Source organism: Rutilus rutilus (genome assembly GCF_951802725.1).
Source record: "Rutilus rutilus genome assembly, chromosome: 25".
NCBI classification, from domain to species: Eukaryota; Metazoa; Chordata; class Actinopteri; order Cypriniformes; family Leuciscidae; genus Rutilus; species Rutilus rutilus.
Window position 1 is genome coordinate 6587893 of NC_140229.1, and position 13303 is coordinate 6601195.

The 13303-nt window shown below is 38.2% G+C and overlaps 1 protein-coding gene across 6 annotated transcripts in view; it reads left to right on the forward strand.

Moving 5' to 3' along the window:
* Positions 1 to 13303, forward strand: part of aak1b (AP2 associated kinase 1b) — a 34470-nt gene that overhangs the window by 2258 nt on the left and 18909 nt on the right. For 5 of the 6 annotated variants that reach the window (XM_084401376.1, XM_084401374.1, XM_084401377.1 and 2 more), the window contains exons 2-12: positions 2559 to 2677; positions 3041 to 3149; positions 7276 to 7418; positions 7692 to 7813; positions 8754 to 8835; positions 9238 to 9370; positions 10905 to 11008; positions 11173 to 11258; positions 11339 to 11505; positions 12087 to 12169; positions 12771 to 13073. In XM_084401376.1, coding sequence (XP_084257502.1) covers positions 2559 to 2677; positions 3041 to 3149; positions 7276 to 7418; positions 7692 to 7813; positions 8754 to 8835; positions 9238 to 9370; positions 10905 to 11008; positions 11173 to 11258; positions 11339 to 11505; positions 12087 to 12169; positions 12771 to 13073 — 1451 coding nt within the window. The remainder of the gene's footprint in view (positions 1 to 2558; positions 2678 to 3040; positions 3150 to 7275; positions 7419 to 7691; positions 7814 to 8753; positions 8836 to 9237; positions 9371 to 10904; positions 11009 to 11172; positions 11259 to 11338; positions 11506 to 12086; positions 12170 to 12770; positions 13074 to 13303) is intronic. The other variant, XM_084401378.1, reaches the window with a different exon arrangement.

Consider the following 13303-nt stretch of genomic DNA (forward strand, 5'->3'; position numbering starts at 1 on the left):
ATCTGTACTCGGGTGTTGACATGTCCGGCGGAGTGACATGTTATATTCCATTCTAAGCATCTTTCATTGATTCTTTTATCATTATTATAATGCAGTTTTTCTATTAATTGTGAGACTATATTGAGTATTTGTACTTAATTTGCCACATTGTGTAAAAAAGATATACTGTACCGTTCAAAAGTACAGGGTCAGTAATATTTTTACTATTAATTAACATTATTTTATTCAGCAAAGATGCATTATATTGTTCAAGTGACAGTATAGACATTTTATAATTTATAATGAAAATATTATTTCAAATAAATGCTCTTTTGAACTTTATTTATCAAGTATTTAATCCTGAAAAAAAAAAATCTATCACCATTTCTGCAAAATATATTAAGCAGCACAACTGTTGCAAACATATAACAGTCATAAATGTTTCTTGAACACAGTCTATTAAAATGATTTCTTAAGGATCATGTGACACTGAAGACTAGAGGAATGATGCTGAAAATTCACCTTTGCATAATTAGATATATTCACATAGAAAAGTAGTTATTTTACATGGTAATATTTCACAATATTACTGTTTTTACAGTGTTTTTGATCAAACAAAACAGCCTTGGTGAGTAGAAGACACTTCTTTCAAAAATATTAAAAAAAATACTTTTAACCCCAAACCTAACATTATGTGTTAATTCTAACCTGATATATTGATATTGATTTTAGCAAGGAATTTGAAGGTACAGTTCACCTAAACAATAACAATCTGTCATTATTTACTCTACCTCATGTTCTTATAAGAGAGGACATTTAGTTATGCATAGTATTGACACCATACTAGGAAGTGAATGTTGTCCATGTGCTGTGAAAGCTTAAAACAATGTTAAAAAGCAATATGAAAATCCTGTCTAAAACCTCTTTTGTGGTGTACAGAAGAAAGCATTAAATTGCTTGAGTGAGCAAGCGTTCATTGCGTGTGTTGTTATCAGTGTTGTAAAGGAAACAGTTGTTTACTCTGTTTAATTGAATTTCCAGTTCACAGATGGAACTGGTAACGAAGCGAATAGACTCTCAGGCCTGGTGCATCTCAGACTCATCTGTGCTGTTCAAACACCTCTCAGCATCTTTCAGCAAAACGCAGATAATCTCACTGATTGTATGACTGTAAATTGACTGTTTCTATAGAGCTAGAAATATCTGTATCCTACTTTCTCCCAGCAGTTTCCCCTGTGCCTGCTTTGAGGAATAACACCCCGCTCCACATTATGCTAACACAGCAAAATCTGAGTGCAAACATACAGGCTCTGATGTCAGGACACGTCAACATGGACAATAACACCATGTGTAAATGCTTAGACTAAGTGTCTATATGCTGTTCACATACGCTTGTTCCCAGTGCTTCCACTAAAAATGTCTGGCTCAACGAAATACAGTTTAATGCTTGCATGCAGAAATGTGAATAATGGATTTTTAAGTTAACTTATAGACAGGGTGACCAGTGTTTCATCACAAATCAAGCGTTTAATGTTGTTTATATGTCTATGTGGTGTTTTTAATATGGTTTAAGACAAACTAAGTGCAAATTCACAAGTCAACACCATTGCTGAGCTATTTTCACCATTTTAAAACTGCAGCGAACCAAAGACAGTCTCTGAAATCGCTGATGTTTCCGACGTCACAAACTAACTAATCACGTCAACGAGTGAATCTCTGAGCTGGTTGAGCGGGTGGAGGCGGGGCTAATTTGCATATGCATAGAACCGCGTATACTAAATGAGGCAAGGGTTTAGAGTTACATTCAAGCTATTCTAAGGCATGAAGAAGTTGTTTCAAGGAAAAAACATTTAAATATATCATTTTGGTGATCAAAGATGAGTTTTAAGGGATACAATTATTGACTGCAAAACTGAATTCAAATTCCCGCTGATTTCCACATGGAGGCAGTGTTGTGTAAATATCTCCTTAGTTCTCAAGCTTGTTTTCTGCAAGGATTATCTACTAAATCAGTTCTTCAGTATTATCTTTCGCTGGGTTCCAGGCCATGTTGGACTTTCAGGAAATGAACGAGCTGATGAATGTCAAATTCCTCCCTCGGATATCAGACCGATTATTAATCGATACATATTAAATAAGTGGCAAGAAGAGTGGAATATGTGCAAGAATAATAAGCTATATGCAAAACTAGACTTGATCAAGTGGTCTACACCAGATGTCGTATAGGTCATACAAGTATGACCCAAGCTTTTTTGCTTTAAGGTGAAGACCCAACTTTATGCATGCTTTGTAAGATTCCCCTATCTGTTAAACATATTTTATTAGATTACAAGTAGAATGCTCTTTTATGAAGTTACCTCACTTAAGGACTTATTTAGTAAGATTATTCCTGAAAAGGTTTTGGAAAATGTAAAAAATCTTGTATACTATGACTTGTTTGTTTGGTTTTATTGTATTTAAATGATATTTGTATTGTTGTAATTTAATTTTTGCCATAAAAATAGCTTTGAATGCTGACATGGCACATCTGAATCTGTTTTCAGCAAAAGCATTTAAACTTTGTGTGTTTGCCTTTGCAGGCGGCTTTGCAATCGTCTTCTTAGTGCGGACTAATCAGGGGGTGCGCTGCGCACTAAAGAGGATGTACGTCAACAACGAATACGACCTGCAGGTCTGCAAGCGCGAGATCCAGATCATGGTGAGCATGATGAAATGTCTTCTGTGCTTTAACACTGATAAGATCATTTATATTTGAGACATGTTATACTGACACTGAAGACTGGAGTTATGATGCTAAAAATTCAGCTTTGGTATCACAGGAATAAATTACATTATTACTTTTTCAAATTGTAATAATATTTCACAATATGACTGTTTTTATGATCAAATAAATGCAGCCTTGGTGAGCATAAGAGACTTGAATTGTTTGTTTTTTAATAGCAGGTACCATACAGTATTTAATTTAATATAGTGTTTATAGTTTTTTGTGACGTGTGCCTGCTTGAGCTCATTTCGTCTGATTCATTCATACACTTTCTGTTCTTTGTGGATTGTATTCCAGCGGGATCTCAACGGTCACAAGAACATCGTTGGGTTCCTGGACTCCAGCATCACGGCTGTAGGAGGTGGAGACGTGTGGGAGGTGTTTATCCTCATGGACTTCTGCAGAGGTAAGCCTTTCAGACCCATAATGCCTCTGTGCACAGCCGCCTTGTGCTCTGTGTGGGAAAACAAACATACATTTGACATAGAGTAAACTTAAATACCGATTAGTCAACTAGACAACTGTACCACCTATATGACAAACAGAGATGCGACTAAAAGCTAAAAATACTCCAATGTTTATGTGAAGCGTCTTTCCAAAGAATAGTTAACAACTAATAAGCTCTTCTTTTCTAATGTCTCATTAAATTTCCTTTCATTTAGTGTGCTCACACTTGTAGTTTAGTTCATTCGGTCTGGACCAAAGCAAAAAATGGTACGTTTAGTCCTGGTTCACTTAGCGTTCCAACTGAAATTTTTGTACACTGAACCTAAAGATACAAAAAACAAAAGAAAAACGCTTTTATGACTTCCAAAACAATGCTGTGTTCTGGGCTAAATGTGCTCGTTGTGTATGTAGAAATGTGATTGGTTAATTCATTGCAAGATGTTATCCTTAGAATTCCGTAAAGCTCAGAACAGATGGTTGATCTTTTCATTATTCTAAAAGAGCTTGTTTCTTTCTTTTGAGTCTCCACAAAGCCCAACCCATTGGATGTACTGAATGCGGCTTTCACAGTGAGCTTCCATCACCTGATATTGATATTTACAAGATATTGATTGAGATAAACATGCTTGTTAGCGAGTCAAATGAAGGCAAATTGACATAATTGCTGGCTAATTGAAAATGCAGATTCACTCTCTGACAGTAAGTTGCGCTTTATAGAACAGCGGCAACATGGGGTTTCTTTGGTTACCGCCGTACACTTCCTATATTTTGCATGTCGTGAACTGTGTACTTTTTTAGCTTGGTACAGTATTTGTTCTATCTGCTCTCTTCTTTGGAGATATGCTGTCACATATAATAATAAAACAAACACAACACAACTTGCCCGTTCTTCGTACGTTGCGTAAGTTAGCTGGATTTGATTGTTGGAGATTTGGCATAATCTTGGATTGTTTGGTTCTTCGACGCTCATCCTGAACTTGCTGTCATAGCAACAGGTGCGCAAGCTTAAACCTGCTCGGGAGCAGGCTTATTTCATGTAAACAGGATTAGACTGCGGCTTCATAAGCGGAGCTGATACGCGAAGTCCAGCGCAGCGCGATAGTGCACTTTCTGAGATATATTTTTTTTCTCGTGACTCGTGAGATTGTCGTTTACATTATTAATTTGTTGGAAAGCACATTTATTTTCGACTTGTCGGAGTCGGGCTTTAACTACAGCACAAGAAAAGCCTGTGGTCAAGTGCCTGCAACAAAAGATATTAGACACATGCCTCATGCAACAAATAAAAATGAAAAGTTGGCTATACACTGCCCACCTGTAGGCCTATGTCTCCTCTGTCTGTGCAGACTCTTCTGTAGATGTGGAATCCTGCAACTTATATTGCAGCCATAAAGCATACAAGTATAAATTAAGTAAAGTTATTTATGCACTTGCAGGTAGGCTAGTTCCTCCATATGACAGTTATCTGAGAGGGTTTATTCACTGTCCAGTGCAATGGAAACAAATAGACATTACAAAGTCTTATACTTTCTTTCCTTTGGAAAGTTAGAAAATGTCACTTACTGCACATATTTCAGCCACCACTTTCTTGGGAACAGATACAAGTGTTGGTGTATTGTGTAAAATTGCACAATAGAGGAAAACACAATGTCATTACAATGAACTACACTCGGGAAAATGTGATCAATAACTAAGGGCAAAATATTTTTACATTAACATAAGTTTATCAGTTTTCACTTTCACAAGTCAAAGCAATTCTTCATTACTCAAGATTTAACAGCTGAAATGACTATACGGCCTTAATTTAATGCAGCAAAAAGTATTTTACAGTGTAGACTACTAAGATCTTTTCTTCTTTTTTTTTCTCAGCCTTTTTCTTGGTTGCTTTTATAACAGACAACCATTTAGAGACTATAATATAACTAAAAGTTACCATTATGTAGAATATTTTTGTACTTCACTTTTATTTGTTCCCATGTTCTAGTGTGGTGACTCTGACATTACAATGAACTAAGTAATTATGCAATTATTAAAATACAAAAATATAGGCTATTAAGTGATAAAAACATCTAACATGGCCACTTCTAACGGATTTAAATTGTCTGCTACTTTTTGCCAGCCCTCTCTCCTGGCTTTTGCAGACTTTGAGGTGTTCCCTGGCGTTTTGATTAAACATTAAAATTCCGAATAAACTTCGACTATTAGTTCTTGCTCTGCTGAGGAGAAAAACTGTGCGCGCTCTTTGGCCACGCTGAGCAGCCAATAGCAGCGTTGCTGATCAATGTTTCTACTATCGATACATATCCCCTTTTAAACCAGCGCATGAACGCGCAATTATCTCAGATAACTCAATCCAGCTATACTAATCATATCCGGAAAGTGTGTTCGAAGAACCTAATTAGCCAGATCATGATTAGCACGATGATATCATCTTGGATGTGTAATTTGATCTCGGATGTTTTAAGCAACGTACGAAGAACGGGCCCCAGATCTGTCATCTCTCGTTCTCCACTGTCGTCGCTCCTCTGTGAGAGACACGAGACCGGTGCGTCGCGCAGGTGTCGCTCATAATCAATCACGCCACCGGCCTCGCGCCGTTCTCCCACGGCCCTTGGCCTCGTCCTGCTCGCCACAAAAAAAGAAAAAGAAAAGATTTCTGGCTGGTCGAATGGTGCATCTCTATTTGGAAGCAGGTTTTCAGGGGTCTCGCTCCGCTTGTTTGGTGCGCACCAGGGTTTGGATGGCGGCACTAACAAAGCAATCGTTTTAATCAAACTAAACCTGCTAAGTGTGAACACACCCTTAAAAGGATTTATTTAATTTTTTATGTATTTAAACAGCCACAAAAGACGCCTGCTCTCCGCCTACTGACCTAATGCGTAAACATTATTGGGAAGCGCACTAGCCAGACGGGATTTAAACTTAGTCGGCTGGAGACCCAAGTTTGGTTTGAAGATGAAAAACGTACCAAGCACAATGTTCTCTCACCGTTCCTGATTTAACACACACTCACAGAGTTCGGCGTGAGCTGATGCTCTCCGTGTGTTTTTCTGTGTTCTTCGGGAGTGTTCATGTGTAATTTGCGCGCGCTTATTTTGTCCATTAGATTGAAAAATCTGAAAGAACATTTACCCGCCCCTCAAAGAAATCAGGGCAGAAGTGGTTGAAAACGAGATGGATTAAAACACCAGGTGTAAACGGGAATGTGTCTTCCTCGTCTACATGTGATCCGATCGACCAAAACGCATCTTAATAGGAGGTGTAAACTGGGCCCTATATACAGTGTCTCCTCTTGTACAAGGTGTTTGTGCTATTTATACAATTCATCCACCAGGAGGCGCTCTTTAGATAGATTTCAGACCTCCATCACAGCCTGACTTGGCCTTATATCCTAATCTTCTTGTACCTTGAGAAAGCAATTCAAAGTCTCGAATTGTGTAAGGCCGGTATGTCATCTCCTAACAGCACCTACACAAAAGACTAATCCTCATTACTGGAAAAACATTTTCCAGTGTCCTCATCTGAAAGGGTTTCCAAGTATGTCTTGAGTGGTTAATTTACTGCAAGATGTTATCCTTAGAATTTCATAAAGCCCAGAAAAGATTATAGATTTTTTTCATTATTCCAAAAGAGCTTGTTTCTTTGTTTTGAGTCTTCACAAAAGGCCAACCCATTGGATGTATTGAATGCGGCTTTCACAGTGAGCTTCCATCACGTGATATTGATATTTACAAGATATTGATTGAAATGTAAACATGCTCGCTAGGGAGTCAAATGAAGGCCAATTGACATTTTGCTGGCTAATTGACTTCTGAAATGCTTACAGATGGATTTAAGGGCCGACATGTGGGTTCTTGTGTTCATATATATATATATATAATGTCTAGGGATACACTTTTAATTATTTGTTTAGATTTGGATTTACCTTTCTAATTTCACATAGTGTCTCTGCTTTAATTCTCCTCAAGAACCTCTGGGAAAACCCTCTCAATCGCAACGCTTTGAATACTATCCTGGCTTTCTTGGTGTTTACTTGGTTCTGAAGTATTGTAGTGTTTTACATCTCTATGTTTGTGTGTGTGCAGGTGGTCAGGTGGTGAACCTAATGAACCAGCGTTTGCAGACGGGCTTCAGCGAACAGGAAGCGCTCCAGATCTTCTGTGACACGTGTGAGGCTGTGGCACGTCTGCACCAGTTCAAAACTCCCATAATCCACCGAGACCTCAAGGTTCCTTTATTTTCTGCTTAGCTTTTTCTGCCCCTCCTTTCTACTTCTCTTATGAGCAGCACTTTTTTTCCAAGAAAAAGTGTTTCAGTTTGGGCCATTGATTACATGAGTCACAGTTAACAGCTGTTTGTGACTGATTGTTACCTTGGTAAAACTACTTAGTGAACACTTGATCAAGAGGTCGACTCCTCTGGGTTTTTTCTCAAAACATTATTTCATTAGTTGAAGATGTGATGTTGTACTGGAGTGTAATTTGTGTATGACTCTTTGCAGGTGGAAAACATTCTGCTTCATGATAGAGGACACTATGTACTGTGTGATTTTGGCAGCGCCACCATGAAGTTTCAGAACCCCCAGAGTGAAGGAGTGACTGTGGTGGAGGACGAAATTAAAAAGTAATTCTCTCCAATCAGCCTGTTTCTGTCAAATTCAATTTGTTTTATAACCAGTGGAAATGGGCCGAGGAGGTTTACTGGTAAAATTAAAACAACTTGTCAATAATAGGAATATTAAAGGGATAGTTCACCCAAAAATGAAAATTCTGTCATCACTTACTCACCCTATGGAAAAAAAAAATACTATGGAATTCAACGAGGCCCATCAACTGTTTTGTTATCGACATTCTTCAAAAAAATCTTGTTCTGTGTTCAGCAGCAGAAAGAAATTTATACAGGTTTGGAACAACTTGAGGGTGAGTAAATGGTGACAGAATTTTCATTTTTGGGTGAACTATCCCTTTAATATTCCTATTATTGACAAGTTGTTGGGTGAGTCATCAGAAAAAATATAAAATGTTGTTAATCAAGACTAGAGACAGATCATATCATTTTTTTTTTAAAGGAATGAAAACTTTTTTTCAGTAAAGACTCATTAAATTGGTAAAAAGAGACCATAAAGACATCTATAAATTAATGCTAGAAAAGATTTATATTTCAAATAAATGCTGTACTTTTGAACTTTATATTCATCAAAGAAAGTGTAACACATTTTGCACAGAATATTTAGCAGCTCAACTATTTACAACATTAATAATAACATAAAATGTTTTTTGAGTGGCAAATCAGCATATTAGAATGATTTCTGAAGGACCATGTGACACTGAAGACTGAAGTAATGATGCTGAAAATCCAGCTTTGACATCACCGGAATAAATCACACTTTAAATACATTAAAATAGATGGCCAATAACCATTATGATGGATAATATTCTAAGTCTGTACTGTACCATTAAAAAATTGCTTGTATTTATTGCAAATTATGACACATTTATTTTGAGGTGATAATAATAACACTAATTATAATGCAGAGTTTTATGAAATTGTCTGTTTTGTTTAGGTACACAACCCTGTCCTATCGCGCTCCTGAAATGGTGAACCTGTACAACGGCAAAATCATCACCACTAAAGCAGATATCTGGGTAAGTAAATATATTAAAGATATCACAGCCAATCAGAAGATATTTTGAAGTCATTGGCTTTTCTTAAGCTTTTCGAATCTATCTTTCACCAGACTAATAGCAAGTTTGCTAAATCAATGCCTAAATAGCTATTAGTATATTGGTTATATTAACTTCAGTAGATAAAGAAAGTCATTCCGGAAGAGATTACAAAATGTTTGCAATAAGACCAGAATGTGTATTTAAAAAATAAGTATGGTAAATGTTAAATGTATGCTTGTTTTGTACCAAAAATCAAAAAAGAACAGAAGTTATAAGACTGTTTAATTACCCTTATTCAAGACTTTTATACATTATATTATGACCTCAATCGAGGGTCTTTTTCCCGTACTGTACAATGACGTGGGTTCTTTGTTCTTTCAGGCAATGGGCTGTCTGCTCTATAAAATCTGTTTCTTCACATTGCCCTTTGGTGAGAGTCAGGTGGCCATTTGTGATGGCAACTTCACCATTCCAGACAATTCCCGCTACTCACAGGACATGCACCGTCTCATCCGTAAGTATCTGTCTGTCGCTGTTCGCGTCTCGCACCAGGTGTGTTTCCGTCTCACCACTGGCTCAGTATGGCTGTGGGTCTCACTTGAAAGGGCCACAACTGAAATTTTGTCATCATTTATTCACCCTCAAGTCCTTTCTTTCTTCTGTGGAACACAAATGGAGAATATAAAGAAAATCCTAGTCATTAATTAAAGGTTATGGAAGTTACAAAGTCAAAGTAACACGTCAAACGTGTCAAAAACATGACAACATTGATGTCAGTGTTGTTTGTTTAGGGGAAAAATAATGGTGTTTGGCTTTTTAATGGTCTCAACACACCATGTTATTGTCTATATGGCTATGTTCAGACTGTCAGTCCAAATCTGATCGGATATAGCAAGTGTGAACGGCAAAAAATCACAAGAAATGCAATTTTTACAAATCCATTTCGAGCTTCATGCATATGTGGTTTGAAATCCTATTCATATCTGGAAATCCGTTTCAGTCTGACTGATCTAATTGGATTTCGCGTAGTTTGTGACTTTCTCACGCCGTGTAAAACGTAAACGTCAGATGTTGTTAGAGGAAACATGCTGAAAGTTGCTGCAGAAATAAGGTTATGTTGTTGCAAAGTGCTGGACGAGCAGAAAATAACAATATTACGGAGACATGTCTTGAGGCCGGCGGAGACGGCCCTCTATGTTTCGGGTGGTGGTATGCCTAGCAATGCAATGTTATTGCTATAGCAACCGATGCAGATATTCCGGAAAACGAAAGAGTGGCATGGACATAATAAATTGGATCTGAAAGGTTGCTATACACAATGTGGACGTCAATCATTTTAGATCAGATTCCAACAGGAAATAATAGGATAATGAAATTTGGACTGAAAGTGTGAACGTAGTATAAGAGAGTTAATGAAGTGAAAATTTAAATACAGGTCAGGAACAGTTCACCAAAAAAAATTAAGATTCTGTTGTCATTTACTCACCTTCATGTTGTTCCAAACCTGTATGACTTTTTTTCTTCTAATAAACATAAAATAATATTTTTTTAAAGAATGTTGGTAACCAAACAGTTTCGGTTCCCATTGACTTCCTTTGTATTTTTTATCCACACAATGGAAGGCAATGGGAGCCAGATAAGAAAGTAAGATATACAGGTTTGGAACAACATGATCATGAGTAAATTATGACAATTAAAATTTTTGGGTGAACTATTCATTTAAATTTCAGTCTGCTGCTCACACAAATCCATCACTTTTGTGGTACTTTTCGTCATTTAGGATCTTGACAGCCCATTACATGGAAAAGATTGGCATGGCATTTTTAAACCTTCTCCTTTTGTGTTTCATGGATGTACAAATGGGTTTTGAACAACTTGATAGTGAGTAAATGATGAAGACTTTTTGGATGTACTTTTCCTTCAACTTATGAACGCTTATACCGATCATCCACTCTCCTCTTTTTTTTCCTTTGTCACGTTGTGACACTCTCTCTCTTCCTCCCACTCTCCCTCCTCTTTACCTCTCTTTGTGGTGGTGATTTTATCAGGGTACATGCTGGAACCAGACCCTGATAAGAGGCCTGACATTTATCAGGTGTCCTATTTTGCTTTCAAACTGGGCCGGCGGGACTGCCCTGTCCAAAACGTCAAGGTTAGTCTCTTTCCTTCCTCTCCTCCAGGGTCACTCTCGGCCTGTTGTTGGGTCAGCACTTTTACCTCTGGGATCAGTTGTTGGATTGGGGTGCTTGTGTGCGTCAGCCTGCAGGAATGCCTGAAGTCATAAAAACAAAACTAATCTGAAATATGTCCCCCTAGAATTCTCCCATTCCTGCTAAACTTCCTGAGCCAATCAGAGCGAGCGAAGCAGCCGCGAAGAAGAGCCAAACGCAGACTAAGGCGAGGTACGTGTCCAGAGGCTCCATAGTGCTTTATGGTCGGTGAATTTGACCTGGTCTCATTTGTCTCTGTTTTTGTCCCGTAGACTTACAGACCCCATTCCCACCACTGAAACTTCCATCACCCCACGCCAGCGGCCCAAAGCAGCACAATCCCAGTCTCAGGCACTAGGAGGCATCCTGCCCATCCAGCCTGCTGCCCTGACCCCGCGCAAGAGACCCAACTTACCCGCCGGAGCCGCCCAGCCAATAGGTACAAATATGATGAAATATTCATCACAGTTCCTCTGTGTATTAGCACAAAATGTAATGTAAAGGCAAACAGTTGTTTTACCATGAACATAAAATCCCATTCATAAAATACTTATTATTCAAACCATGAAGGAAAATACTGAGCTGGGTGATGTTTAGAAGTGCTATTGTCGTGCAGTGTTTAGATATAGCCAACAGAAGCAGAGAAAATAATTACATTTTGAGGATTTTGTAAAAAAAAAAAAAACTCTTTGACAACATTAGTATTTATAATATATATTTTTGTTGTAAACAAATTTATAATAAACATACATTAAATACTTATAAATATTAAATGTATAACTTTTTAAATATATAGCTTAAATGTAAAAATCTATTAATACAATTTAATCTTTAATAAAATATTTTGTTTATTGTAGGTTTTATTAGTGTCATTATTAATTTAACATTTTATCATATTATAAATATATCACATTTTATCCTTATCTTTATCAAAATATATCAAAATACATATATTGACATGTATCAAAATGCACCACATCTATCCACTAACTCCACACCATTGTTCTCTGTGTTTCCCAGCTGTCAGTGTGAACTTGGCTCAGCCAGCTGCAGCTCTTCAGTCTCAAAAAGCCCTGGCATCTCCTGCCCCTCAGCATAAAACGGTGAGTGTCTTCACTCTGTCTGTATTTCACTTCACTAATCCAATCCCACAATACACAGCTCTTTTTAATTGCATAATATATTATAAAAGAATGTCATTGTTACAAATTACAAGAATGAGATATGGAGGATAACTGAGATATGGAGGAAAAATAGCTATGTAATGCTATTCTATTTTAACTTTATTACATTTAACTCCATGGAAGAATGTGTAATTTGTGTGCATCTAATATCACCAAGTGTGACTGCAAAAATGACTGATTTCCAAAAGGCTTTGTGAACATTATTTCCATCTTTCGTTGGTAGGACAAACATATAGCCCTGCCTCAAACTAACGCTATTGTTTGTGAGAGACATCTTATTGCATGTGTTTTCTAATCTATATATTGGTTTGAAGTCCTACGAAAGCAGTAGAAAGTAGTGAAGTCTGGATAAAAAGAAATAAGAGTCAGATCTATATGATGCCACATCATTTAATTGATTTCAATGACTATTCAAGCCGGTAGATTGCATGTATTAAATGAAACCCACAGTCTGGGGTGTGAAGGTCACATTTACAGTTTGCATCATGGTATAGTTGTCTGGTGCGTGTCTGTGTGCCAGCCCGTGCAGCCGGTCTCCATCACAGCAGCGGCTGCAGCGGGAGGAGGGGGCGTTCCAGTAGCAGCGGGGAACCCTGCGCCTCAGAAAGCTGTAGCCACTCCTCCTCCATCCAGCCCTGCGCCGCCCACCGCACCGGCACGGAGCGCCCGTCGTAAGCAGACGCCAGCGGCTCAGCAGCAGCCCATGCCCGTCCAGCCCACTACCACTCAGCCGGCTGGTGCCCCGCTTCCAGCACAGGCAGAGCCCACTGTCCAGCAGCCAGCGCCTCAAGCCCAGATCAGCCCAGAGAACGCAGAGGAGAGGGTAATCACCTCCATCCTGTGCATGCTGCTCTGTCCTGTCCTGTCCTGTCAAAGAGCTGGCAGACTCACTCTCACTGTTGAAGCGCCTCATGCAGGGGCTGTGCCTCATCATCCATTGCTTTGCATCCATCCATCCCCGGTTTATTTTGAATCAGCGTAGATCATGATTTTGATTGTTTGTGTGACGGATGTTTGCCCGTTTTGGTTTATTTGCTCTGAAAAGTGTCTGAA